This window comes from Microtus pennsylvanicus, chromosome 19, assembly GCF_037038515.1.
Source record: "Microtus pennsylvanicus isolate mMicPen1 chromosome 19, mMicPen1.hap1, whole genome shotgun sequence".
Classification (NCBI taxonomy): domain Eukaryota; kingdom Metazoa; phylum Chordata; class Mammalia; order Rodentia; family Cricetidae; genus Microtus; species Microtus pennsylvanicus.
The window spans coordinates 17,446,927-17,474,310 of record NC_134597.1 but is presented as its reverse complement, the minus strand read 5'-3'; the positions used below and the strand labels follow the sequence as shown (position 1 = coordinate 17,474,310).

The 27,384-nt window shown below is 39.2% G+C and overlaps 1 protein-coding gene and 1 non-coding gene across 8 annotated transcripts in view; one reads left to right on the top strand and one right to left on the bottom strand.

Annotated features, from left to right (window-relative positions):
- Cadps2 (calcium dependent secretion activator 2) overlaps positions 1–26,734 on the top strand; it is a 505,709-nt gene extending 478,975 nt beyond the window's left edge. For all 7 annotated transcript variants that reach the window (XR_012908510.1, XR_012908509.1, XR_012908508.1 and 4 more), the window contains 3 exons: positions 2,352–2,459; positions 20,198–20,302; positions 25,794–26,734. Coding sequence is in view for 4 of the 7 variants with exons in the window: in XM_075953365.1 (XP_075809480.1) it covers positions 2,352–2,459; positions 20,198–20,302; positions 25,794–25,967 (387 nt within the window). In the remaining 3 variants the exon portion in view is untranslated. The remainder of the gene's footprint in view (positions 1–2,351; positions 2,460–20,197; positions 20,303–25,793) is intronic.
- On the bottom strand, positions 13,521–13,627 carry LOC142838536 (U6 spliceosomal RNA). Its single transcript, XR_012908589.1, has one exon. It is a non-coding gene; the product is annotated as a U6 spliceosomal RNA (small nuclear RNA).
- Positions 26,735–27,384: the final 650 nt, after the last annotated feature.

The window sequence follows — 27,384 nt, the reverse complement described above, 5'->3', positions numbered from 1 at the left end:
TGATGTTTGTACAAATGACCCAACCTCTTCCCTTGAAAAATTGATGTACAAACTTCACTTCCCCAAAATAAAACCAACTTAAGTTTTAGTTTATTATCCTTGGGGTTACTTAAACTTTCAAGCACTGGTTATGAGGATCATGCAGAAAAGCAAGGAATGCATTTGTTCAGTTGCCTCCATCAGGTTAGCAATACATTGCCTATATTATGTATGGATGCTCTTAAAGGAGACACTTGTGAGAACATTTGTATAAACATTTGTTTTATATTTTTAATGTAATTTAGTTATATCATAGTTACGTTGTAAAAATTCCTGAGATTTTGATATCTATGCTTTAAGGTGAATTTAAATTATCAAGACTGGAGGTATAGCCCAGTTAATAGATATTTTCCTGACATGCTCAAAACTGTGTGTCTACTCTCAGCACCTCATAAACTGGCGTGGTTGTGCACATTGGTAATCCAAATACTTGGAAAATGGAGGCAAAGAGGATCAGAATCAAAAGTCATCCTCGTCAACATTACAAGTTCAAGGCCTCCTAGGTCACCAGATACCCTGTCTCAAAAAAAAAATGCAGTCATTTTTACTGAAGAGAAAAATAATTTTTTAACAAAAAGCCTGATGTTTATCACTGAAACAAAATATCCTGGTGCTTATAAATGCAATGGTTAGGAAATAGACACTCACTGTGGCAAATAAAATACCGATCCACCCGCTGCAAAAAGAGCCTAAAATGGCAAAGACTTTCGGTCCCTCACAAGAAGATTCTCCACCATGTTGCCATCAGCCAATCCACACCTTGTGCTGCTTTTACAGAAGTAGCGCTAGTTAAGTAGCTCATATGCTCTTTGATTGTCTTTCACTACTCACTTTTGCCACTCCGTCTATTGGTCAAGGCTGTAAGCACATCTTATAACCGTAGGATGGTAGAAGCTTGACTATCTTACTTGGCTATCAGTTCTACTGTTAAGTTCTTACTAATGTTATACTCTATAATCAAATAACTCAGTGCAGGTTATGAGTCAAGCCCAGATGTAAGTAATGTAAATAATTCTTTCCATCAGTCAGCCTAGCGTGCATATGAAACTTGAGAAAGAGCTCATGATAAGTTGAGAAGGAAATCTCTTTGGCAGCCACGAAGGCTTTTGACCCCCATTCTGTTTTTTCTTCTCCCTTTTCTTTTAAATTCTACAGCAGTAGTTCTCAACCTACTTATAGGTAGGTCATGAATCTTATAGGGTCACTTATCGGGTATTTACATCAAGATTCCCAACAGAAGCAAAATTACAGCTATGAAGTAACAGTGCAGTCATTTATGATTGAGGGTCACCACAACACGAGGAGCTGTAATAAAGGGTCACAACATTAAGAAGGTTAAGAACCGCTGGCCTATAGCAAGGAGGAATAATGCTAACTACCCTGCCTCCTCAAACAGGAAAATAATACCAAATGCAAAATGATAATTTAGTGAGTTCCCTAGTTCACCTCCTTGGCCCTACATTAGAAATGAGTTTATTGATGTTCTCAATGCACTTCTATAATATAACAAATCCCTAAGATAGTATCAGTAAGCGATGAATAAAAGCAATAGAAAATCAAAAAGTACCCTGTTTGACTTTGCATTAAATGGTTTCCCAGGTTTCCTAGTATTTTTCTAATCTGAATAAGAACACTGGTTTGTATTCCTTTAATACTGAATATTCTAAAGAGGCAAATCAGGACAGTTTATGGCTTCATACCATTGGCGAGCAAATGGGGGGGGGAGTAAAAAGTCAGTTGTATAACACTTGCAATTAGGACATAATCTTTCCATTGACAAATTTTCTTTTAACCTTCTCTCATACTTCTTGGCACACTGACTTTTCAAGATAGTCATTTTTTTAAAAGACACTTATGGGAGGTTGGAGAGATGGCTCTGCAGGTAAGTTGCATGCTACCCTTCAGAAGACCTGAGTGTGGTTGGACAGCTCACAATTGCCTGTCATCTCCAGCAACAGGATAGTTCAACACTTTGGATGCTGTGTATGTATGTGATAACATACACATACCCACATAAGACACAGCCATATCATTAATTAAAAATAAAAGAGATCTTTTTAAAGGATATGCATACATTATCCTTACAACCCTGTATTCCTAATCATCTCAACAATACTGGATGTGACCTTAAGTAGTAAAGATGAGTGTTAAACGTTTACACATGCTAATCATTGTTGATTTGGTATACACACAATTCACAGGGGTGAACAATTTCAACAGCCACTAAAATTGTTTCCCAAACTACTATTAAATAAAGCTTTAGAAATGAGAACTGACACTTTTTTATTCCCCATGTTTTTCCCATGCAACAGAAACCCGGAATGGACCTGGCAGACACCTACATTATGTTTGTTCGGCAAAACCAGGATATCCTTCGAGAAAAAGTCAATGAAGAGATGTATATAGAAAAGTTGTTTGATGTAAGTAGCTGCCATCGTCACGGGACATTGAACATTTTTATCTTGATTTAAAATGTAGATGTGTATGGAAAATATATTTTGTTGATACTAAGGTCTTCAATTAAGCATAACAGCTAGGCGTGGGGGTTAGTTTTAGATACTTGATCAAGTTTCTATAAAGCTAACTAAGAAAGTACTCAACTTAAATAAGAGCGTTATTCACTTATAACTGTGATCACTCAAATCCAAGAAAATGATATCGAGCTGGTGACATAACTGCCCAGCTTGCCCCGGTGCTGATTCTGAACCTAGGTTATTTTCTTTGAAGTGTATTTACGTGCATCTTCTCTGCATTTTAGAAATGCTTTTCTGGCAGTTTCGTTTAATTATGCAAGTTACCGCAAATGTTTTCATAACGGCAATTCACGGACTTGGCGGCGACACTTCAGCTGTGGCAGTTACAGAAGGTCCCGCTACGTCATCATCTTCGCCATGCTCTGTCGTGTCCGTGTGTGCTGTCTGTGCAACTGGGTGGTCACAGTGCACCTTATCTTTCTGGCTTTATGTTGCCAGGCCATTTTACAATAAAAGTATCATCTGTTTTAATAAGATATGTGTTAATATGCGTGAAAAGAAGGATTTCCTAAAAGCTTTGATGCCCTGCAGGGGTAGCAAAATTATCATCTATCCAGCTGGCTCTTTTACAAAATACTGAAACCGTATTAGCAACTTCTGCTTCCATTTGGAATTTCTGTGCGTGGACGGGCATATGTTTCATTTCCAACTTTTTTGCTTTTTTGCTTATGAGGTGATTTTCAGAAATGTTGAACGGAAAAAGAACGGTGAGTGAGTACTATGTCTGTTATGTTTCTTCCTCGCTAGAGCACGTACAACTTTGATGGAGGAAAGAAGGTGGAGTCATCTTGAAAACAGTCCCCTCTGGGTAGTCACTGTTAGAAGGGAAGACTGTTTTCTGGAGACCTTCAATGTTTATGTCTTGGTGACCTACTTGTGGCCGAGCTTAACCACTGTTAGGCCAGTTAGTAAGCAAAGGTAGAATTTTTTTTCACCTCAAAGATATTCTCCACTTTAACTCTTCCTCATTTGCTGAACTTTAGAAGACTTTGCAGTACTGTTAAGAACTAACTAAAGCAGATCTAAGGAGGCCAGCACTCACATAGTACGTTCATTTCATTGCGCTATTAGGCACTCTTTCCCTTCCGATACCTAAGCATCTGGCTTGGTTGTAGGTTTGCATTAAAAGCGCTAGGTTTTATCAAGAAGCTTTTCACATTTATTTTGTACACCCCCAGCAGAGCTCTGGACTTGTTATTTGTACAATAATTGTAATGTCCTCAAACATTCTATTTTTTAAAGTTGCACATATTTGTTGCTTTAATTAAAAATGAAAATGAACCCTGACTCTATTGGTATGTCATCAAGAATAGCAGAGATGAGGGGATACTAAGAGCCCCTAATTAGCCAAGGCTGAATTTGCCTCAATTACAGTTAGTAAATGAGAGGTTATCAAGTATGTGTTGAAAGGTAAAGTAGAATGTGGAGCTCAAGCAACAGATCATTACTGAGAGACATTATATAATTATTGGAAATCTACTTGGCTGGAGCTTAAAATAATATTGTTAGGTGTCAAGAAACAGTTGAAAATAATGACCCTAAGTGCACTGTTAGCAACCATAGCCTATTACAGATAAAAGATGGAAGAGAACAATAGTCCTGCGCATAGTGGCAAACTTTCCCTCGTCCAATTAGACTCCTTCCTACACAAGTAAGGAAATGGAGCCTCCGAAGTTGAGGTGCACACCAATGCACACACATTAGGAAGTGTTAGCTTGGAGTTGTTTGTATCCCATTTGGCAAAATGCCCAGGGCTCGATTTCTGATCATACAGTATAAGGGATTAACTCCTAAAGAATAATATGCCTTTTACCCAGATGGAATTCACCGGTTTAGAAAAAATGCCGACGCTATTTTACGTAAAAACGATTAGTCTGCAAGACACACATTAATTTTAAAGTGTCTCTGCCACGTTAAAAAGAAACCAGTGTGCTCTACCGCGTAGTCTTCTTTCCAGCTGATACCCTAACCGTGAGAAGGGCTGTCAAAGTATTTGTGAAAGTTGCCACACTTCTTAAGATACCCTTGGCCTCTGGTACTTTTTCATCAATTAAGCATCTTACTTGCTCCTAGTTTTATGGGGAAATACCCATGCACTCCATTTAAATAATGGTACTCCTGACTAAGGTATCTAAGGTATAAGGGTGATCATCGCCCTGGATGTATGCTTATTGTTTTAGGACATCTAGGGATGAGAACAGACGCATTCCCTACTATTCCCACATGGCCACATACCATGTTGAATGAAACTCGTGGTGGGTCCATCCTGCCCTGCTATTTTTGTTTCGACACCCACAGAGAAGTGATTTTGTTTCTTGACCTCAACATATGAAAAATGGAAATGAATAAATCTGTATCAATCCCTAAAGTTGTAAGTATTGTCGATTTAGATTTTTATGTTAAATCTGCGGGGGGGGGGGTATCAAAATCCTAAGTACCTGCTAAATGTCAAATTATTGGTACAAATATGCTGTCCTTTTTATCCTGTAAGTGCTTAAACTTACAGAGCCCTTTGTGTTTGGGACAGAAATGGCTTCTATAAAGTATAAATAACTGGCAACTGAGCCGCTAAAAAAAAAAAAACAAAACTGAGTTTAAGACATGTTTTTGATTAAGAGCTGGCGAAGCCGTTGAGTTGGTAAAGTGCTTGGCAAACAGGAGTCCCTACGTTTAAATCCCAGCACAGTGGTGAGTGAGCACCTCTGATCCCAGTGCCGTAGAAGCAGAGACAGGACAGTTTCTGAGGCTGGCCGGTTTGCTAGCCAGCTAGCTGAATCAGTGAATTGAGACACCGTGAAAAACTGTCTCAAAAAATAAGGTGGAGGGCTGGTGAGATAGCTCGGTCAGTCAGAGCACTCACTCACAACCATAACAACCTGAGTTCAGTCCGTCCGTGGAGCCCCCAGGATTGAAAGGTAGAATTGACTCCGGCAAGTTGTCCTCTGACTTCCACATGCTCACCAGACAGACAGACAGACAGACAGACAGACAGACACACACGCATGTGCGCGCACACTCACACACACTCTTCAAGCGTTCCTAACAATGTTAGCATTTTGTTCCTCTCCCTAGGTGCATCCAACATTATGGGTGATATGCCATCACCCCCTCACGTCTTTATTGTGGAATTAAAGGGTCTTCTCTTCAGAGAAAATAAGTGGCTTGTTTGGTGTCCTCAAGCTCTGAACCTGTTTCTCTTTTCAAAATCCTTCTATGAAATCCCATGCCTCAGCCATGCCTCAGACTTGACAACATTTGAAATAACAAAGTCATGTTCTGTGAGGAACACTCCACTGGGATTCCAGAGATCAGAATTTCCTGTTAATTCTGCCATTAATGGTGTGGGTGACTTTCAAACATCTGTATAATATTCAGTTTACTGTATAAAGACTGAACCTCTTCATCTAGAATTTCAAATCGTTTCTGAAATCCAGACTTTTGATCCAATGACCGTTTCTGTTTTTACTTTGGCAATGGTAGTAGAAACCGTGGGGTTGGTTGCATCCGGAGTCTTGCACAGCAGGGTAACAGTTTTCACTCTGTTGTGTTCATTGGATGGAACCAAAGTGTCCTAGCTAAAAAGCAACAACAGGTGCAATGGGGCGGTAGAAAAGACAGTCTGTATTAAAGCGTAACTAACTGGGTCAGCCAGGTGGCTCGGTGTGTCAAGGGGCTTGCCTCCAAGCATGACAACCAGAATTCAGTTTCTGGGAGCCTTGGATGGAGAGAACTGACTTCCACAAATTGTACTTGATCTCCACGTGTTGGCTGGGGCGCGTGCGCGCACACACACACACACATACACACACATCTCTGCAGACCCACAGTTTCTGCTGCCCTTGGTTACTCTTAGGTAGCCTGTCTACTGTACTTTCTCAGGCTTCAGGGTCTGGAACACAGCCACAGGTATCCCGGTGTCGTGAGAGAGCCTGGGGACATTCCTAGAGTGTATCCGTTCTCTCAATTGAAAAGTGACAGTTCCAACGTTAAAACCAAAATCCCCCAGCAAAGCCACTAGGATACTCTCTCCACGGCTTCCTAGGATCTGAGAATTTCAGGCTTGAGACAGAAAACTCGCCATTAGGATGTCAACACTATCCAGCTCTCTAAACCTTGTACATTTATTGGGCTTGCGCCACTGGAGTCCCCTTAAAACAATCTCGTTTTGGTTTCCATGTTGCTGCAGGCACACCAGGGTGCCAGTGTCTAATTGGCAAATCATGCAGATTAAGCATTCTCTTGTGTTATAAACTGATTAAATACTTAATTGTTGAGGAGTTTCATCTTTATGAGATTTTTTAAAAGACATTGTTGTGATGTCTTATAAAATTAAATGTAATTCTTTAAATGATAGCTAATCAGTTACATTCATCCAAACAGTTTTATAAAGGATTAATTTCTAAAGACATTGCCTGAAAAGAATTCTTCCTAGTTAAAAAAAAAAAAACTAAATTAAACATTTTGGGCCAAACTAGCCTTTACTGTAGAAATAGGTTCAGTCACTTATTTGTGCTATCATAAAAAGCAAAACAGGAAAGCAATACAATGAGATAGGATTTCAAAATAAAATTAATTTCGTTCTTACGGTCTCTTGCCTCTGTACTCCTAAAGAAGAAAAGGAGAGAGATAAGTGTTTAGGATGTTTTTATCCAGCCTGCAAGAGTTCAGTAGCACTGCTCCTAACTCACTTAAAGATTCAGTTTGTTACTCTGCAAATGTCCCAAGAATAATTTAAATCAAAGAGTCAGAGTGATTGCTGAACTCGGTATGATGCTACACACCTGTAATTTCCACACTCACAGGGCTGAAGCAGGAGGACCGATTTCAAGGCTACTCTGGGCTATATGGCAAGCCCCTCGCTCTAAAACAGGGAAAGGAGAAAAATGTTACCCCACTAGATAAAACTTCTGTTCCATAATGCCTTTGATCAGATATTTTTTAGAATTGACTGTATATATGTTAAATCATTATCACTGGGTGAAAGATTTCCTTCTCCTTGTAATCAGCCTATATATAACTTATGGGAGGAGGTTCCACACAGCCAAAGACTGTCTTTCTCCTCCCCCGTTTCTGTTCTCTTATTAAAGCTCTCTTCCGTGTGGACGTCTATTGGAGAAGAGCAACCTTCCTCTTTCCATGATCTTTCGCTTTCAAATTACTCCGCAATTGCTCTAAAGTCTCCTTAAATTAACATAGCTTTCTATCGACAAAGATTATCTTTGGTGTTTCGTTCTCTGTGTAGAAAGCAGGCCAGTGTAAAACACTCTGTCTTGGCCAGTTAGGCCCTGCCAGGACTTTTCTAGCAACCACCAGAAATTTAGCACTCCCGCGACACCTGTGCCAAACATAGCCTTTTAAGGATGGATCATGCACGTTCAGTGGGGTCTTTGAGGATCTCTGAAGAGACTTCTTTCTCTCCTTATGCTGTGGCACCTTTTCTGTCTCCCTGTACGCTAAAGATGGATTTTAAAAGTTGGTTCTCTGGATGCTGGAGGCAGACTCCTGCTCATCTCCCGTCATGTGCTTCTGTCCCTCTCGCAGCTAGGTCAGGGCTTTGTCTTCCGGGGGTCATTGTGTTTTTACTTGCGTATATTCCTGTTTTGTTTTACCTGCTGTACTTGAGCACTGAAGTTGTTCGACCGCTTCTGAGGTACTCGCAGCCAAACCTTCTGGGTAGAGATGGTGTCCTCCGCCTCCTTCGATGTGACTCAGAAGGTACTCTTGACTGCCTCCCCCTCAGACTTTGTTTTGCTTTAAAAAGGTATTCTCACGTTACAGCGTCCTGGTTGTCTCGCTCATTTGCATGACTAACCCTCCTTTTAATGTTATTCTTTGTAAGTGTAAGAATTTATTTTTTAAAAAGCATCTACTTTTGATGTACAATGTGTGCCAAAATAGCTTTGGCAAGTCCGGGCGCTGTTCTGAGAGGCCAAAGGCCCTCATTTGAATCTGAGCTGCAGCTGAATTAAAACTCGAGAAACTTGAGATAAGCGTGCCTAATTGCCTAAAGAGAAACTCAACGAGGAGGGGAAAAAAAAAAAGAATGTAGCTTGTTGATCTTATTTCTTTGATAATTCAAAAGAATCTTCAAGACATACGTGGACTCCTTAAACTTCAGTTCTTGAAATGTGATCATGGTCCACAATTGTCACTTGGCACATGCCCAGAAACACACATCTTTGCATGAGGCACCTGGACATCTGTGGCGGCGCTGGTAGAATCAGCTAATTAACAACACAGGCTTAAACAGGCACCTCATCTGGCAGTACAGTTAGTTGCCTGATGGTGCTCAGCAGGATTTGGTAGTGCTTTTTATTTTTCTATCCTAATGGTCTGCCGCCCGCCTAATTTTGCCTTATTGTCAGTCACTACTTACCGCGGCTTGGGGCCCTCCCAGGAGGCTAAATTATTATCAAAGGATTAGGGCGATGTAGCTTTGCAGTTCTGACATTTCTGATTACTCGTCTATGCCAGAACACTAATTAGCTGTGACTAATTAAGAAAAATGCCCCTGCCATAGAAAACCATTTAAAAGAACCGAGAAGGAGAAAAGCAATTCAAAAGCTGAGCAGTGCTCAGCTTCGCTGATGCTCTTTAGATTTCCACCAGAGCCGTAACTCACCTTTTAATTGTGCTCGGAATTAAGGGGGAGGGGGAGACACTGGCTGAACGGTTGGGAGATTTTTTGCTTGCCTAAGAGAAAAAAATGTGGCCGACACCCTAAGATGTCTCCGCGATGCTGAAATTGTCCTGACCCCACAGAAGGTGACAAGATTTTCACGTGGGAGAAATGTTTCTAAACCACCGCTTGCAGAATCTTCCATCTCTGTCACACACTGAAGCCACTAACAACGCGTTGGTGGAGTGCCCCTGGAGATGTGAAAACAGTGTTGAGCTTATGCACTGGTATTGGATGGGTAGCAAGGAGAATGTGGAACCAAGAAGGGACGCGGCTTCCTGCTTCTTTCACCTAGGCTTGTCTGGGGGTTCTAACTCTCACATGCAGAGTCTGGTACATGTAGAGCCTCACATGTAGAGTCTACCAGCCGACCTGGCATGCCTGCACAGCATCAGGCCACCGGTGGCTTATTACTGAAAAATGCCCAGGCTCCCTTGAGGCCAACATCTCTACCATTGACCAGTGCAGTGCAGTTTGTGCAGAACCGATAGCTGCTCTCCTTCTTTCAATGCTAACTCCATAAGCAGACAACACACAAGGCTTCCATGCCAATTTCCGTAGTTGCTTTCTGGATTCTGCTTCTGTGAGTCACCCTAGCAGCTCCTCCATGCAGCCCCCTCTGCAGGTTTTGGCACCATTTGCTGGTGAGCACAGCGGTGTCAGCTAGGTTGCCAATATTGGCTAAATCCACATTAAAAAAAAAAATCTACATGGCAAAGTAGCTTTTGGCAGAATCATTATTCAGGGTAGTTCCCGAATGATTTGACAGAAAGCTGAACTGAAGAACAACTCCTCAAGATGCATATAAAACAGCTGACCCAACGAGAGCCTCTATTTCCTCATCTCGGTTCTTGCCAATGAAAGATAGAAATCGGAATTTTTGCTATCTTAATGTGGGCAGACTATTTGACTTATGAAAACGAAAAGTTCTAACGCCTGCCTCGTCTCAATTCTTCATGCTGCATTTTGAGCTTACTTCCTCCTTTCCTCTCACTGGAGAACAAAACACAGATTCTTAGCGCCCTCCGAGGCAATAATCCTTCCTAGGCATGAAGACTGTTATTACAGCGCCTGTCATATCTGTCTACTCCCAGATAAATAATCCCTATTTGTTTAACTTCTCATCATAGGCCCCTTCCCTAACCCTTTAATCATTGCCGTGGCTGGGCTTTGAAATTTCTCAAAGTGTTCACTGTCGTGCTCGAAGTAGGGATAAGATGCGGCGGCCTCTGAATGTGGCTGGACAAGATTCTTTCAAACCGTGTTCCTACAAACGCTCTCCCACATGGATGCCCTGCCATCTCCTTGAACTTGGTTTCCACTACTGTAGTTCTTTCTGCTGACTTTCCCTCTAGCCCCTCCTGTCTGCGTTTGTGTCTTGGTATTGAACACCCTTTAAGGTGGCTATTGTGCATGTCGAGCATGCAAAAGACAAGCCTACTACCCTATTCAATTGCCATGTGTAAATAATAGTGGTGAGCACTGGAATACCAATGTTAGGTGTTAACTGTAGCATGTGTAGTTTGGCTTCTAAACAGAAGAGACTCCAGCCCCTCTTATTACTCTCATTGTTTTCATGTAGCCTGTATTTATTGATTCCCCTCTAAAAATCACACAGTGCAAACAGCCGGAAGCCTGTTGCTATCCAGTGCCTGCCCAAAAGGAGTTTATATTCTAAGAGCACACAGACCTTCATGAGAAGTAGTTAATTTTCACACTGTTTCATCTACAGAGTAGTCACAGATGGATTGACAGATGAGAACGCAATGCAGGACTACATTGAGTACCCTTTCAGATCACTAAGTAGTGGTTATTTCTTTATTTCTCTCTGTTTCAGATAGATGATTGGAAATCTGCCAGAGATTTAGCACCAACGCAGTTCGTACCCAGTCCCAGGGTTTCACTGCCAAATTCAGAAACTGAAAGGTCATAGCACAGAAGGTCTCCTCTCTCTACCCGCCTTGGGTTCTTAGGCTCCAAGAGAGTCTCATGTATCTTCAAAGAGATGTCCACACTTCCACAGCAATAGAAAGGACTCACAAGATCAGCAGGTGTAGACATTTCCCAGATGTGTGACTCACTAGTGGAAGTCCTCCTGTAGTACAGCCAGCCCCATCTCCAGAGATGTGCCAGAGCCTCAGATAACCAGAAGAGCAGGTGACAGGACTTTCTGGAGAGGCAGTTTGATGCTTGGGTGACAGTCTGGAAGCCAGTCCGGAGCTGACAGAATCCTCTCTTGCATCGCTAATGTAGCTTCATGTATGAATATACATATATGGACACGGACATTTTTTCCTTCATGATTCTTTCTTCTTCTCATCTCTCGTCACCTAAAATGAAATGACTGGCATATGTTAAGCTCCACTTTAGTCCTATGTTCCATTTCTTTAGATAAATACAATGGCCTCCTTGATAATTTCAACAACTTTAGTATCTATTGGATTTATGCAGTGCTAAGGTTTAAACTCATGCTGGCAGGAAGTTACTCTACCAATGGAGCAATTTATTAAATACCTATTAAATTTTTTCTATTGATAAAATTGATTCAAAACAGCAGTGACTCTAACCCTAAGACAAGTCTGTCCTTTTCCTATAGAAAAGTCTTACTATTATATATATGTATATATATATATAAAATATAAATACACATAGTATTTCATATTTCCAAATAGATTTTTTTTAAAGTCCATCAACAAATTTGTAATATATGTTGTGGTCCAAACACTCTGCCAAGGGCTAAAGATAGCGATCAAACTCAGGTTCTATAAATGCACTGCGGCTACTCACATCTTGTGGTGGGCTGATAAACACATTGTGCAGTAATATTATCAACACCTGGCTAGGATATGAGCAGCATGAAACATGAAAGCACCCAAGTCTCCCTTGTTGAAAATAGTATTTCTTTCATAGCACACAATAATGAGTTGATAATAATGCTAATACCAAAATTACGATAGCACTAATATGAATGAATAGCCAAGGAGATGGAGTTGGTAATAAAATTCCACACCAATGGGCAAGCTGAGAAACCAAAGGCACAGAGAAGTCCAACCTAAGGCAGAGCCATCGGTTCTGTGGTTGCTGCATGCCCACTATAGGAATACAGAATGGTAGCCACTTACTTCATTCCCTGTATACTTTCAATACACGAATTTTGGAATGCTTCCCATTCATGCATACAGTAAATTCTCAAGCCTAGATCATATCTTGAAGTTAAATTGCGCCATTTAGTATTAATTCCTAAAGTTTACTGTATCTCTCTTTAGGGTCTTATGTCATTGATTTAAAATATATTATTAACCAAAACTTTATATACAGTGTGTAAATTGCCATCCAACCAAAATTAAAATGGTCATAGTACCCAAAGAAACTCAACTCTTAATTTATTTCAGTGTCCTAGACATTTACAGACACTGTTATGACAGGAAGGCATACTGATTTCTGGTAAACCATCTTTTGGTGTTCAAATAGTAACCAAACCAGTATTCACCCATCATGAGTCCGTAGCAGGGAAGAGGGGAATAACTGTTTACTGTGTGGTACCAGCCTTATAGCATCAGAAGAGCTGTTCAATGGACTGACAGAGGCAGTTGCCTACTTGATAGTAAATATTTTAAAACAATATCGATGTTGATACCCTGTATATAGTAAGGAAAATGTATTAAAATGAAGAGGCTTTGGGGCTATTAAAGAGCAATGAGCTAAACAGAGCCTCTGCACCTTGCAGTGTGTGGAACTGGTGCTGTTCTATAAGCTACTCTGCCCTGGGGCTGAAGAGGACCTAATTCAGAACCTCCTCACCTACAGGAATCATGGATAGTTAAAAAGAGGAAATCTGGAACCCCAATGGCAGTGAAGTTCGTTTCTGCATTCAGCGAGTGTCTACTAGATGCCAGCACTCCCTTGTTGGCACATCCTACCTTTTTCTTCCTTTAGTGAAATAAACCCGCCTGTGGGAGGGAGAGGCAAGGTCAGCTCAAGGTCACCTTCAAGTGTATATGGAGCTCAAGGTCATCTTAAGCTTCATGAGAATCTTTCACAAAATAAATAAATGAACAGAGAAAAGTTCATAACTTGCAAAACATCAAGGTGTTTTGTTATACCTAAAACAAAACAAATCCCCCTAATCGTAAAACATCAACTAAAACATGTGTCATCTGTTCTGTGTTTAAGGAACAAACATAACATGAAAAGAGCCACATGTATAAGGTTCTCTGATGTATGAGCCAAGGATCTCTTCTCTATAGCTCGGTGTTTTGTTGTAGTTTTAAAAAATTGTGTTTTTTGTGTATTTTATTTTCTTCTTGCACAGGGGCCATGCTAAACTTCTCTGTATCATCCTAATTTTAGTATATGTGCTGCTGAAAAAAAGCTCTTTTGAGTATTTCTTAAACATTACACAATAGGGCAAGTAAACAGACTTTGTAGGGGGAGATTATGGAAGATATAAAATAGTTGTTTGACTATTCTAACAAGAAATATGGTTCTTCAAAGAATTTACTTATATTGCATATTACATTAGCAGATTTGTAGGTATGTTTGGTGTCTGACAGATTGGATTTCTTAAAGTTGAAAGAAACTTTGTGAGCATCTTTGGAATGATTGAGAGAAATCCCTTGGATTTGTCAAAGTATTGTGTTGTGTTCCATCAGCAGCCACCAGGAATTTAAGGGGTTGTTTTCTTGTTTTTATGCTAGAAGCTTCAAATTGCATCAAAGGAATTTTTGGTGACAGAACAGAAATCTAGCTTGTTTCCAGAAAGGAAATACAATTGCATAATTATAGATGTAGACTTTGGAGCCAAAACATAAAATAAAAATCTTATATGCTATATAGATCTGAATTAGTAAATTATTTAATTTAAATCCAGTGTTCAACTTAATGAATATGCAAGTATGAAAAAATGTTAATAACATTTACTTTGTTGAAATTAATAGTTGGATTTAGTTCATTTTATTTAAGCCTCACATAAAACGTCCCTGATGCCTTTATAATCAGAATTATAGTACTGACATAAGGCTGGAGAAGTAGCTCAGATAGTAAAGTGATTGCCTAGCATGCACGCAGCTCTGTCTCAAAATAATTAGTACTAATATAAAACAAAAGCAATATAAGCGCTAATCCACGTTTCTATAACTCTCATTCGTTCCTCACGCACTCCATTGTTTCATCCTTATAATATCTATAGTTCATTAAGAGAGAAAAGATGAACGGAATTAAAAGCAATAATCAGACAATAGGAAGCTCTAGAAGTCAAAACTTTCGTGTTTCTTTATTCTGAAAGAATGAAGCTATAGCCAAGCAGCATATACAAACTGATAGAATGAAAAGTTGACTTTTCCTTTCAGTTTAGTTTTATGTGGCTCACGAGTTCATTGTGCCTTTTCTGTTAAATTAAATCAAATTTAATTTAATTTCACAGTGTTTTTTGTCCCATTGTTGGGAGTAGAGTCCGGAGTCTCACACATGCTAAGCACGTGTTCTACCTTGAACTGTACAGAGCTATTGAGTTAGAACTAGCTTATATGATATGCGCCTCCTCGTACAGGTGAGGAAACTGAGGCACAGACAAGTCGTTTGACCAAGTCACTGGAGCAAATAGTAGATCTGGAGGTTTGTAATGGTCTTCCTTCGATCCTCCTTCCAAGGGGCTATTTTCTGTTCCTCAGTGTCTGGTTGCTCGTCCTCAGCAGCTATGTCCAGGAGATGCCCTGGACCCCACCACATCCTCCATGGCTACCTCTGTACCAAGCTGACAGAGTGTCAGCTGTGTAGAACACACCCTTTGTTTCTAGTTGCAGTGAGTTGGTTTCAGTTTTCCTTAAACACAACCCTTCATCCTTTTCTCAGCTAAGGCACAGCCATAAAGGGCTCTGCTTGAGACTTAAAATTGTGCTTTGGGGCTGTTTGATGAATCTGGATAGATTCAGTGTGATGCCTGGAATTTGGGGGTGGCGTGGCATTATTGTATCAAATTGACATTAATATCAAATTTGCATTTGAATGTTTAGAAATGGGAAGTGAACGAAAGAGAGGCACAAATATTGTTACGTGTGCTGCTGGCAGAGTAAGGACGGGTAACCGATAAAGCGTGCGTGTTTTCCCTGTGCTGCTAAACTGCAGGGCACCAGTATTTCTAAATTTTTGTTTCTCTCTAGAGCTATGAAGTGGTCCCAGAGGGTGGCTCATCGTTCTCAGTCATGCCAAAACCTTCAATGTTTTTAGATTTGTTTGTTTGTTCTTTAATTCAATTGAACTATTGGATTTTAACGTTCACATTTACTAAAATGAGATTTTCTGGATGTTATTCCATTTCAGCAGTGATTTGGCTTTTTAAAATAGCCATTCCACCACACTGTAGTGCCCTGGAGAATATTGGTCCTTCCTCTCTTTTTCTCTCTTCCTTTCCTCCTTCCCTTCTCCTTCCTCCCTTTCTTCATTTCTCCCTTTTTCCTTCCTTCCCCTCTCCTTCCTTCCTCCTATTCTCCTTCCTTCCTTTCTGTTTTTTACCTACTGAGACAAGCGTAACTAGAGAAGGATGAAAATATACCAAGTGGTTGGGCCAATTCATAATCAATAAAAATCTAAACGCTTAAGTGGAAAACACATCCCAGATCTGTGCCATGGCGAGGCAGCTATTTTTCCTTCGCTATCATCATCAGAGGCTGCATTCTGCCAGAAATCACTTGCTTGAAGCAGCCTCCATATATAAACCCTATGGGGTCTTGGGATTCAGATTTAGGAATATCAGCCACAGAGGGTCTAAAGGCATTGTGCATTAGTATGTATTGAGACCTCGTTCCAGGTGGCGAGCAGCTGGACTTTCAAAAAATAAAACTTCCAAAATAAATGTGAAGTGCTTGTTCCCAGGCGATAAGTGTTATACTTAATGGAATCATCCTCCAAATGTTAGAAACGAGGCAAAAAGGGGAGTTGTGCATATTTAATATATTTGTTTTGTATCTCCTCTAGTCAACAGAATAATGACATTCCTTAACTACTTCTCTTTAACTTGCATGAAGAAAGCACGGTATGTTGCTAAATCTCTTTTCACCGGCTCTGCGGAGAAACAACTTTAATCCTTGTTAGAAAATTGCCGAGTCTGAGGCTGACAAAGAGCTCATGCCTGTTCCATTGTTAGTGCTCCCGGGCCCCAAGAGCAGAGCCCTTTACAGCTGCGTGGATCCCGCCCGGCTCAGCTGCACTATTTAGGGAGCAGAGGTTTGTCAATTTCTATTGACAATGGAGAGAGATTTTCAGGGCCTGTAGCAGTGCTGACACAGTTGGGGATCAATGCCAGCCATTCAGGCTGCACCCTCTTTCGTTGCTTTGGTTTGTTAATTCAAGACTAAAGGTCCGCGGAGGGGGTTCAGGGTGTTTAAGAAGGCTGATGAACTGCGAGCGTTTATGGCCCTGGTGTGGCAATTTCCATAGTCAGTGGCAACTCCTGGCACTGAGGGAGCTGTGCCCCTGTTGACCCTCTTGTTATTAAAAATGCACGAGGGCTGCGCTCCTCAATATTTCCACACTCTTTCATTGTCAATACCACCTTCTGAGCCCTTCAGCTTGTTGCTTGCTCTAAAGATCTTCTTAGATTGGGTTTGAAAACTTCACCTTAAACACTAGATTAGACTGATGTTCTGTTTTCCGTGCTCCTGTTGATTTGTTGAACCTTCCCAGGGCTGGAAAGCAAGTAGCAGCTTGATGGGGAGACGGGCTGCTAATATGATTTACCAGTCTGCAGTCATGCACAATACGTGTGAATAAATACAGGGGTCTCGCAGAGTCAACCCTGGCCTTTCCTTTTCTTTTATTTTTGCTTTAAAAGAGATATCTCAAGAAAATGGAGTGAGTGATGCATGCCCTTACAGGAGCTGAATGAACCACAAAAGGAAAAAAGGAGCTTTTTTTTTTTTTTTTTTTGGTTAAAGTGGTAGACTGTTATCATGTATTTCTGCAGAGAAATATATATATATAAAATATACTGTTGCTGCTTTATTCCTGAGTAGAACCAGAGCCCAGAGCAAGGAGTAAAATGTAAACGCCATTTCCTGGGCTCTAGCCAGGCTGCGTCCTTCTTGTGTGTTTCTGAAAGGAAAGCAAGTGGTCACATAAGTTACCTTATAAAATAGCTTCTCAGAGTGAAAAAGACATTTCCTAATGTCCTGGCTCCTCTGCATATTCACCCTCTCAAGTTCTTTTTCCCCCCTTTGTTTCATGCAAAGGCTTGCTTTGCTTTTACTTGATAAGGCAAGTGAAGCTAACCCACTTTTTGACTCTTCTCAAGATGAACAAAAGGGGAACCAACTGTATTTTCACCCCTGAGAAAAGATTTGTATTAACTCCAGCATCAAAATATCAAACTGCAAGAAGTTTCTGTTTTGGTGGCTTTGTTGGGGAGGGATGAGGGGTCCAGTTTCATCACAGGCAGGAAAGCTGCAGTGGAGCTAGGTTGAGCCCTGAGCTCTAAGCCACTGTTCTCTTTAATCATTTCCTCAACTTAGCCACAGTTATTCTCCAGGCGACCTTGATTTAAATCAGAAGTGCACATTCTGAACTGATGGGATAATGTTTCCTGGAAGCCTTTGCCTCTGGACTGAGATATTTGACTTAAAGTCAGATGACAAGGAAGCAGCTTCAACACTTCCCTTAGCTGCCGTCCCGTTCATCTCTATTTCTATAGTTGCATTTAGATTATGTTCTTCTCAAGTTCATGCTCTCTGAATTTATAATTTGGGTATTATGTTCGAAATCTTAGATTAATAATTTCCGTGTTCTCCTAAGTATTCTTTTCATTCTAGCGTTAGCATAGAAATCATTTATACAAGATGGGAAATGAAATTAAAATCATTTGAAATGAGGATTTTTTTTTTAAGGACATAGAAGTATATGTTGAGTGGTTTTCTGGAAGTGTTTCATATCTCTCAGACTTGTTCAACTCACCATATACCTGTATAGGCTAATGTATTGGCTGCTGCCTTGGACAAGCCTTTAAACAGTGTATATTTTCTCTCCTCCAACAAGAAAGAGAAAATTTTTATCCCATACAACGAAACTAGAATATCTAAAATTCTAATTCATTTTGACAGCATTTTAAGTTCCAAATTGTCTCTTGAGTGTGGTGGCAACGGAGTAAGCGTTTGGTCCTGTATGCTAATTCAATACTGTCAGTCATACCTGAGTGTTCAGCTACATCAAAACAGAAGCCACCAGGACTAAGTACTAAGTGGAAATAAGTGAATATAAAGTTAATGTCAGAAATAAAAGGTTGTATGTATCCGTAAAAGATTTTTGAGATCTCACATATCAGTTGAAGTGCGACATCTACTAGCCATGGGTTTTATAAAAATTTATGAGTGTAGGTATCTGAATCTTGTAAAACTTTTTAATATATTTTGACATGTGCTTAAGAGGAAACAAATTTTTGTTAGGAAAGAACAGGAACTATTTAAGTCTCAGTCTAGTCTGAAATGTAAAACTTGGAATTCAGTAATCTGTTTGGTCATATTTAGTAAATCAGCTCATTTTAATTTGCTTATCACATTTTATGCATGCAGCTTCAATAGAGTAACAAGTTCATAGAAACAGATGAAATGTGTGACTAACTCATTTTTTACTTGTACTTAACCTGTGATTTCTTGCTCTGTTAAATTGTCTTGCCGTTAAATTGTCAATAAATCCAAGCCTGGATGAATTTAAAACTTGCAGAACTTAAGATTTACAGAAGTTAGATTTTATTGTGTGTTAATAATATGGAGAAAAAAATATTTAAGATTTTTTTTTTAGCATCTGTGTTTGGATTCCTTAAAACAGATACAAATATGGTGTGTCGCTATGCTTAGGTATACAAGCAGCACACAGAAATCTCTCTCAAAATACTCCTTTCATTTTGTAAACGCCATATTGATGTAGATATTTCTCTGTTACCTCAATGAGCGGCAGCATTAGTATACCATTACCAACCCCGGGCTCTATCATGGAATCATTGAACCCCTTAAAATGTCACAGTTAATATCAGATGTCTTTTTGGAAAATAGGAGACCAAACCATTCTTTTATGATTTTTTTTCTGATCATTGTATATTATATTGCACAGAAACAGGGAATTGCCTCCAAAGAATTTCAGGTTTTTTTCCCTCAACAGGGTTGCAATAAATGGAAAAATTATAAAGCCTCCAAAAATATTTGCAAAGCAAAGCAGACCTTTCCTTTCATAATCTGGGTAATGACGTATGCTTTGTGATTCTTATTGCACAAGAATTCCGTCTCTACAAGGCTCCTTCCTGTGATCTGAGTAAATGTTGGTTTAAGTATTGTTTAAACATCTTGGCAACTGCCTCATAACTGATTTATTACAAAAGGATGATCAGGGATCACCATTTAGTAAACTGTGGGTACTTTTTGCCATCCTTCAAAATGTTATTTCTAGGCATTGACATCATGACTTATGTTCTAACACTCCTACTGTCTGAATTTTTCATAGCATGAAGACCAATAGGAAATTTCCCTTTGAAAATGATTTACCTGGTGTGTGTGTGTGTGTGTGTGTGTGTGTGTGTGTGTGTGTGTGTGTGTGTGTGTTTTCCCCCGCAGCTTGGCCGTCCATTCAGTCCCACAATATGTATTTAGTGCCCATTGTTACTTACAAATTGCAAAGCAATCCGCTAGGCTGCAAAGTGCAAAAATCCAGTTTCCCATGAATATGTTACAGCTAAACAGTGTAATGCTAATTCGTGTAAAGAACAGCCTGGGTCAGCTCAGCAGATATGCCACCCGAACGTACAATTCTGTTAACAGGAAATTATAGCATTATTGACTTCAAGTGCTGATCTGTGGTCATTTCGGAGTGCTTCATTACCCTCTCATTACTGAATCTGTTAAATGAATACTGCAGAGATTGTTTTCTTTTTCTGTCCCCCTCCCCTCCACCCCGTCCTTCTCTCCAGCAATGGTACAGCAATTCCATGAAAGTCATTTGTGTGTGGCTGGCTGACAGACTAGACCTTCAGCTTCATATTTACCAACTGAAGACGCTCATCAAGATTGTGAAGGTAAAGGAGAAGTGTTGAAATTTTAAATTGCCCACCAAAAGCTGTAAAGAACAGTGGTAAGTTACCATCCCACCAAAAGAAAGACATCAAGGTTGCTGTAACTGAGTGGCGGATGTAAGTACTTATAGTGCAAGACAGTGTACATCAGTCTCCCTAGCACATGTATTTGAGTGTGGTTGGTCCGTAATGATTTTACATTCATTGGCATAAAAATAAAGTGCATTCCTCATGTTTATTGGGGTCATGTATTAATCATGGGGACTTTTGATTTGTACTTTCCAGTAAAATTAGGAGAATGTGTGATTTTACCATGCCCTAGTAAGACATTACACACGGTCACTGCCTGACTCTTTTTGGAAATCTGCCTCTCCTTATATGTAAAAGATGGCCATTTTGAGTGTTAGAGATCATCTAAAATGGTTAACACCAATCTTACATGCACTCAACAGAACACTTGGACTGTCGCCTATAGGTACTACCCTATGTATGTTGTCTTTAACGAGTGGGGATTTAAAATAATGTATCTATTCAACGTAATTTTTTTCACTTTGTAAATTTTAGTGGAGGCCAAAATTTACTTCAAGATTAGCTTGTCTTAAATTGAAACAGTATTTTAGTATTATAGCTGAAAACAAACTGATAAACAAGGGTTTTTCATACAGAAGACCTATATATCCATTTTGGTGTTTTTATTAGTGATGCCTATGTAGATGTAATGTGTCATGGATGTATGATCACACACACAGTACTTCTCAGTGTGCCATTTTGACCTAAAACTCTTAGTCCCCTGAGGATTTGCCAGAACTAAAGGTCTTTTGGTAACAGCCTAGACCTGTGGAATCAGGAACTAGTGATAAGACTAGATCCATAGATCCCAGAAGACTAATTCCATACTGAAGTTTGCAAGTACCACTAAGTTACAGCTTTAAAAGAAGTTTCGAGGCACAGTAAAAATTTACCACCGTTCTTTTTGTTCCTACAGTCTACTTCAAATACAAATTACTTTGTGCTACTGACCCACAGTTATCACAAATCATTATCACACCTGAATTCTGTGCCAAATTCAGATCTGGACTATTTGAATCAAAGGTAGAACGTGAACTATGCTATACGCATAGTAATATGATCAGTAATCAATAACAAGTAAAGTTATTGCCACCCATGACATTTTTATATTCCAGCCACATATTTCATCAACAAAACATCCTCACTTCCTCTGAGCAGGTATTGCTTGTTTACAAAGAGCTGAGTGCACACTGAGACACGTGCAGATGTGGCTCGCTTCACCATCATTTCTTCCTTGTTTTTATGAATGGAACTTGGACACTTTCAACTGGTTGGTTTTGCATAAAAGACAACCAGAATTCTGTGTTTATCTTACATATACATATATCTGTTGATGCCACAGCCCGTACTGTTACTTAAATGGGGCCAAGCAGCCATGCTTCAAGCTTCTGTCTGTCATGTTCAGGATACCAGGAGTCATATATCCTGACAAACATCAATTGATGGATAGCTAATCTCTTTGTTTGGGGAATTAAAATGTTCATTTTTTTTTACTTGTTCATCATTTGTTTCTTCAGAGTTATTTCTTTTCTCATGTTAATGCATCTTAATAGGTAAAGAGAATGTACCATTTTTCAGCTTATTGAGATGTAGTTGACAAAAATGTCTATAATCGGAGTGTACAACATAAGGATAGTTAATAACATGTACATGAAAATTGCCAAGAGAATACATCTTATCAGTGACTACTTTAATATGAAAGAACAGGTAATAACGTTGTAAGTATTACAGCAGCATTTTCATTGTGCTCCAAACCAATGTTATGTCAGGATGATCGCCATTCGTGGCTATAAATAATGAAAACTAATATGTGTAGTTAAGTTTCATAAATGTTTGATTTTATTTTTACTTTTTTCTGTGCTTGAGATCGAATCTAGGACCTCATTCATGCTAGGCAAGCACTCTGTAACTGAGCTGTATTCCAAATTCATTTCATGCATTGTTTATTTTTGAGACACTGTCTATCTAAGTTGCCTAGGATGACTTCAGACTCTCTTTGTCACCCAGGCAGATCTTGAACACCTAGGGATCATCGTATCTCAGCTTCATACCAGGGATGCAGATCTATGCCACCAGCCCCAGCTCATATTTAGCTCTCCACAAGCTCAAGCAAAGCTTTCCTGGCTTATACATTGAACCAGGCCATATGATTTTATTTAATAATTAAAATTATTATTTTCATGATGAAGAGCAAAGCAAATTAATAAATTAGCATTCTAACAAGTTCCCTACTTTGAATAAAAATGCATTGAAACCAATTTCATACATGGATTCATCAGTTCCTTGGAAGTGATGTTGGTTTTGTTCATAATAGTGGGTTTTGCTTAGAATAATAATTGTTTAACTCATTTCTAAAGGACTAAGCAACATGCATGTAGAATTGTGAAGGCTGCTAAGTGGCCCTTCTCTCCAGATCATTTAGATTTTTTGGCCTGCGGGTGACAGCACATCCCTGTGTCCTAACCAGGATGCAGTCAACTTGCCTAGACTCAGCTGTCCTTCCTCTCCTTGTTCCTCACAGGCAATACCAGTATTCTAGGCCCAGGAAGATCTGAAAGTGATATATACAAGAGTCAACTGTGTCCTCTTTCACAATTTGTTCATTTGTTAAAAATAAATAAATAAAAATAAAAATCCCTGTAAGACTGGCATAAAAACACTAAGGTCTGAAATTACATGTGAAGATTTAACATCAGAATGATTTCTCTGAGATGGGGAAAAGTAAAAATCTCCAAATGATCGAAATGGCTGTTGATTTATGTTCTCCCTCCTGGCCATAAAACATTTTAAAGCAATTAATATTAACCGGTGGCTTGTTTTGCCAGGAGAAAGGAAACAAGTAGCCCCCTGTGGCCAGCCCTTGTCTTAAGGAAGAGCCAACCATGCCAGTGTGGAAGCCTGAGAAAGTCCAATGTTGGCAACAGGTTATGAGTCAGAGCTTTCAAGGTCCAGCACTGCACCTGGTCTCCTGGTTGTTACCTTTTTAACAGAATAATAAAACGGTCTTCACCACATTGAAATTAAAAAACCTTTGGCTCTTCACATCCTCAGTTTAAGTCTCCCAGGGCTAATACTTAAACTAAGTCCAAAGGAAACTATTCCAAGAAAACCAGAAAGACAAACTTAGAAGCTTAGTAAGCAATTGTCTGTGGCACAATGAAGTATGGCGGTCATCTGTATGTGAGTAGTTCGTTGTGTGCTTAATGCAATTTTGGTCTAATTAAAAAGACAAAAGTCGGCTCTAACATAAATGTTTTTGTTAATAATGCCGTATGTATTAGTTACCACAGTTTCTAGGCAACATTCATTTTTCAGAGATACTTCTCTGGTTTTAAATATGCTCTCTTAGTGGTACTTATGAATCAGAGTTTATGACCTCATCGCAGTAAGTCTATCCCACTTAGAAAATATGAGGGTGGAAGACTGTGTGTGCCTTAAAAGAACCTGAGATAAATTTCAATAATTCCAACTTAAAAGTGGAAATAGATTTAATCATCTAAGAAAACACACTCTCTGGATCTGCATCATTACTTGCTGTGGTGGAGACGCTGACCCCTGATGTTGTGCAGCGGTTCTCCGGCTTTAACTTAATTTTATACATTGGTGTGGGTTTTTCTTTAAACATGGATTTATTTCTATTAGGCAATCAGATCAGTGAGATTATATTGCCCTTCACACTTACCATTTACATATCACTCTGAAACGAGATGACATCCCAGGCACAAGTCAGGGAAAGTAGGCAGGAGGGTAAACTGACACCACTCCAGAGCTTCCACTACCTTGTGGTACTACTGCTTTTCCTGGAAAACTGTGGGAAGTGACCAAGTGTGATGAATGAGGGGATAAATATGCACTTCCTGACCCAGGTGAATTTGCACTAAGTGCGTTTAGTGCAAATGCTTGAGTCCTCTGGGATTTTCTGAGTGTTCCGATGGAAGTGTTTGGACCATGTATGCTGTTAGGCTGTAATTCATCAAGAGAATGCTTCTCTTTTATATTTACAGTCATATGATATTGAACAATAAGATACAATATCCCTTCTGATTTGGCTTTCTTTCATCTGTTAAGTATACATTAAAAAAACTGGCTGCTAGTAATCACTTAGAACAATGACATCAACTGAAACATTGAAGTCTGTTCCCAGTCCAAATCTAACAAGTAGCAGAATTGTAAAAGATGCTTATCATTAAAAATGCATTTCAAAATTCCTTAGCCTGGGTAATCTTTATGAGTTCTTGGTTTCTCCGTTTAAATATCTAGACTCCTTTCTCTCACTTTCAAAATCAATACTACTCTTACTATTATTAATATAACAGTCTTGTTGAGTCATAAAAATGTGTGAAAATAATCAGACTTTAAACATAAGGGAAGTGCTATAGGTTGCACATCTTTCCTACAGGAAGAAAATTTGAAGAATCACTATAGATTGGCCAATGAGATGGTTAAAAAAAAAAGGTTCTTTCTCTCCAGCCTGACAACCTGCATTGATTTTTCCCAAGATCCATATAGTAGGAAAACTAACTCCAACTAGTTTTCCTCTGATATGTGCACACATGCACACAGATATGCACACACACGAAACAAATGCATGTAATTTTAATTTTTTAAAAAAAGAATCACCATAGAATGAAATGATAACATTAAATTCTATGTTGTATGTGGTCTGTAGATCACTGTTCTAACGTGTAATATAGCGACTTATTGTTTTTCCAAAAATGTATCAATGCTCATTTTACCTTCTAATTATTGAAGCTTTTTCTCAGAATCATGGAGCTCACTGTTCTATGAGCATTTCAAAGAAAAAAGGTAAAAAAAACTTATAGGCATTTTATATATACATATAATATATTATTTATACATAATATAATGCATTTATAATAAAAATTTCCAGTAGTATAACACAAATAAATGTGTTTGTAATTCATAAGTGCATAAAATGTGAACTTCTTTTACTCATATTATGATAATTTTATCCTTCAACACCTGCCTTTGAAACTAATATGTTTGATAAAATTAAGTATATTTTTCAACATAAAAGGAAAATTGAAAACCTAAGAAGTCCTTCCTATTAAAAACGCACACAACATATCATGTTATCTTTGTTACAGACTATTCCTTACTAAACCCTGTGCAATTAGTAATGTTTGGAGAAGGGGGATTAATTTGCCATCTGGTAGTCACAACATTTTGATCTGTCCATAAGGACTGCAGCTTGAGGAGCACTATACAAAGTCACTCATCCTGTCTCCTCCCCAGAAATACACTAGCAAGATGATTGACGTGGGCACCCACAGTTGGAATCCATTAGTGGATTTCTCCCATGATTCTGAAAGGCTGTTCGAGTACACAAACATATGTCTGCACATATAGGCATGTATGTATGTGCACACATCTAATCAAAGCAAATACTCTGTTTCTCTTCCAGAAAACCTATAGGGATTTCCGATTGCAAGGTGTGTTGGAGGGGACCCTGAACAGTAAGACGTACGACACTCTGCACAGACGTTTAACTGTGGAGGAAGCCACAGCCTCTGTTTCAGAAGGAGGAGGACTTCAGGGCATCACCATGAAAGACAGTGATGAAGAAGAGGAAGGCTGAGGGTGCACAGTTCCATAGACTGAAGGCCTTAGCATTGTTCTGTGCACCTTGTCCTTGTAATTGTACTTACTGTCTTGACCAAATAAAAATGCTCAGCTTTTTTTAGAAAGTGAACTTGGAGATAAAGAGAGAAATGCCAAGTATTTTTTTGAAAGAAAACCATATTCATATGTATAGCTTGACCTAAAATTGGCTTTGCTCGTGACTGGGACTTGAAGTTCTTCTGTCTTTTAATGTTGCTTTCTTTCTTTGTTGCTGTTAGTATATTTGGCTTTCCTTTTCAAAAGTCCTAAGAAATAATGTCCTGTGTGTCATATGAGATTCCTGTCTCCTACGAAACGACATTGTGAAAAGCCATCCCTGGTCACAGCAACAGCTCTATTGTACCTCTGTCAAAATAGTGTGCCTCCTGGTTATAATTTAGGTGCAATGTTTGTTCTGTAGTTAATTTTCCAGTGTTGTGATGGGTACAAAGCTTTAGCCTTGGTTTTCATAACTCTGAATTTGTCTGCCGATGTAATCCTGGACTTCAAAGAGTGCCATGCCCAAATATAGCATAGACTGTCCCCAGGCTTACGTCCTGTTCCTTTCTGAATGTTCCTTCATGTATACGCCATTACTAAGTGTGCTCCATCGACATCCCTTACTCTGCTTCTAAGTGTAACTGCTTGCAGGCAATAAAGATCCATTCGGTCATAGCAACTTCTAGGTTTCATTAAACTTAAATAGATTAAATGCAGTAAAAGATATTTGCAGTATCTCAAACATCCTCTTCTCTGGCTCTGTGTTTTTGTTTTATTCTGTGATGTTTCGTTTTCAGTCAAATAAGCAAAAGTTACAGACATCATACTCTGTACCTGGTAGGCCTACAATCTGATAGACGAATTGTTTCAAGCGCACACATTCACAGCAAAGAAAATGTTAAGTACCTAGTCGACTACTGTATATTAATAATATTAACGATCGATAGCTAGTAGTATTAGTAACGACACTAATTTTAATTAACAATTGGCATTACTGGCAATAATTCTCTCAGTGTTTTCTTGATATTACTTTAAAGGATATAGTGTTATGATTTGTAATTTCCCTCCATCTTTATTTTGGGGCTTTTCCTAATACATACACCCTGGCATACTATGCTACTGCGCACACTCACAACTAATGTGTTGTTTGATGTGGGATTTTGATTCCAAGCTGGCCTGGAAGTCTAAGGTTCCCATCACTCTCTTCCCTCGGCCTCCTAAGTAGCCCTAGGCATATACCAACCATACCTAACTATATTGACAAATAACTTGTTCAGTATCGAAATGAATATGCTACTGAGTTTATCAACAGTTATGTGGTAACATACCAGAAATGCCTTGAACTTCCAAGCTTGTTTCTCCTGTTGTGGCTAGGGTGATCAGAATGGTCCACA